This window comes from Corvus brachyrhynchos, unplaced genomic scaffold (assembly GCF_000691975.1).
Source record: "Corvus brachyrhynchos isolate BGI_N302 unplaced genomic scaffold, ASM69197v1 scaffold65, whole genome shotgun sequence".
In the NCBI taxonomy this organism is placed as follows: Eukaryota; Metazoa; Chordata; class Aves; order Passeriformes; family Corvidae; genus Corvus; species Corvus brachyrhynchos.
The window spans coordinates 2,198,215-2,200,017 of record NW_008238365.1 but is presented as its reverse complement, the minus strand read 5'-3'; the positions used below and the strand labels follow the sequence as shown (position 1 = coordinate 2,200,017).

At 64.9% G+C, this 1,803-nt stretch overlaps 1 protein-coding gene across 1 annotated transcript in view; it reads right to left on the bottom strand.

The window, feature by feature from the left end:
- The window catches only part of COL16A1 (collagen type XVI alpha 1 chain), a 47,555-nt gene that overhangs the window by 13,799 nt on the left and 31,953 nt on the right, over positions 1 to 1,803 (bottom strand). The window contains exons 9-12 of the mRNA XM_017736110.1: positions 1,535 to 1,665; positions 734 to 769; positions 331 to 357; positions 98 to 161 (exon numbers count right to left, since the gene is read on the bottom strand). Coding sequence (XP_017591599.1) covers positions 98 to 161; positions 331 to 357; positions 734 to 769; positions 1,535 to 1,665 — 258 coding nt within the window. The remainder of the gene's footprint in view (positions 1 to 97; positions 162 to 330; positions 358 to 733; positions 770 to 1,534; positions 1,666 to 1,803) is intronic.

Below are 1,803 nucleotides of genomic sequence, written 5' to 3'. Positions count from 1 at the left end.
CACCCCCAGGGCAGCAGGACCCCCCTGTGCTGGGGATCCCACAGGGAGAGGTCCCCCAGCAGAAGGGGACAGGCCAGGGGTAGGTTGGGGACACTCACACGCTCTCCCTTCTCCCCTTTGGCACCGGCGGTGCCAGGGAGGCCGCGCTCGCCCTTGGTGCCCTGCAAGAGAGGGAGGAGTGGGTGACAAACAGGCACGGGGTGGGTGACAAGCGGGCACAGGGTGTCCCCACAGCAGGGCCCACAGCTCCTGACAGGAATGCTCCGGCACAGCATTCCCACATTTCCGCTGGAGCTGAGCTCTGGGTGTCCTGGGAGGTGGCAAACCTACCTTTGGACCTGGGGGACCAAGGGTGACCTGTGGAGGCAGGAGAAAGGTGTCCCCCAAGGGCACGGTGGCTTCACATGGCAGCAGGAGAGCCCTGGGCCTGCCACGGTGCCCATCCTCCCAAAACTCCTGTCCCCAAGTGCCACCATGGGGCACGGAGTTCCCAAATGCCTGCCATCCCCCTGCCATCCCCCTGCCATCCCCCCACACCCCCAGCCAGCAGCTGCTGTAGGAATGGGGCCACATCTGGAAAGGATCAGGGACCTTCCAGATGTTGCAGGGCCTGGGCCAGGAGGAGCTGTGGGGTCGTGGGGGGCTGGTGACAGCACCCCGGCGGCTTTTGCCACCCCCAGCTCACAGCCCAGCTGGGCCAGCTCGGCGTCCCCACGTCCAGTGCCACACTCACATTTCCTGATGCCATCTGGGGCGAGCAGGGAGGGCACTGGAAGAGACAGGGATGGAAGCTTGGAGCAGATCCACGCACTGCCCATGGCACCCCAAACCCCACAGCACCCCAAACCCCACAGCCACTGCCCTGCTCCCCTGGGCACCGCACACCCTCAGGGCTCCCCCAGCAGCATCTTCCCCCAGCCCTGGAGCGCTCTGGGCACTGGGAATTCCTGGATGGAAAAGGGAAAAGCCACCGTGTTTCCTCCCCGGGGAGCTGATGAGGTGCTGGCCTGGCCCTCCCTGTGGATTTGTGGCTTGACCACAGCTCTGCTGGGCCAAACCAGCCCCTCCAGGCTGCTCCCACGGGACTGGGGACAGGTAGGATGTGGCTGTGTCCCCATGGCCTCCAGCCCCCAGCCCTGGCAGGATCCCAGCCCTGGGACACAGCAATGAATCCCTGTGGTGGGATGAGGGATCCCAGAGACACTCAGGGATGAGGAACAGGAGCGCTGGAGACATTTCCCAGCTCTGGCAATGCTCCGGAGACGCTCAGAGGGAACAAAGAGGCCCTTGGCCATTGCTGGGATCGCTCCAGCAGCAGCACAGAGAGAGTGGGGCCTCAATTCCTGCTCGGGGGAGCAGAGCAGCCGCTCTTCCCGGCATCCCAGGAGGGCTGGAAGCAGCTGGGACTTCCCAAATGTGACAGGGACAGAGCCAGACTGGGTCTGGGATAGTGGGTGGCACCCTGGGATGGCACTGGAAGGGGAGCGGGGTTGAGCGTGCCAGGACTGGGATAGCCTGGCTGGGACACCCTCACCTTCTCCTTGGGATCTTCCCTCAGGCTGGTCCTTCCCGAGGCTCTTCCCGGCTCCTGTGGGGAGAGAAGAGCACCGTGGGTGTCATCTGCCTGCGTTATCCCACCCCTGGCTGCTCCCTCTCCATGAATCCCGGGTTATCCTCCCCGGGCACCCATGGATGAGGCAGCGGTGGGACCACAGGAGCCCTCCCCTCCCTCATTCCCAGGCCTCCAGTCACCGGCACCTCCCTCCCGAGCCTCGCACCGGGTGGAAAAAGGCAGGAAGGGAT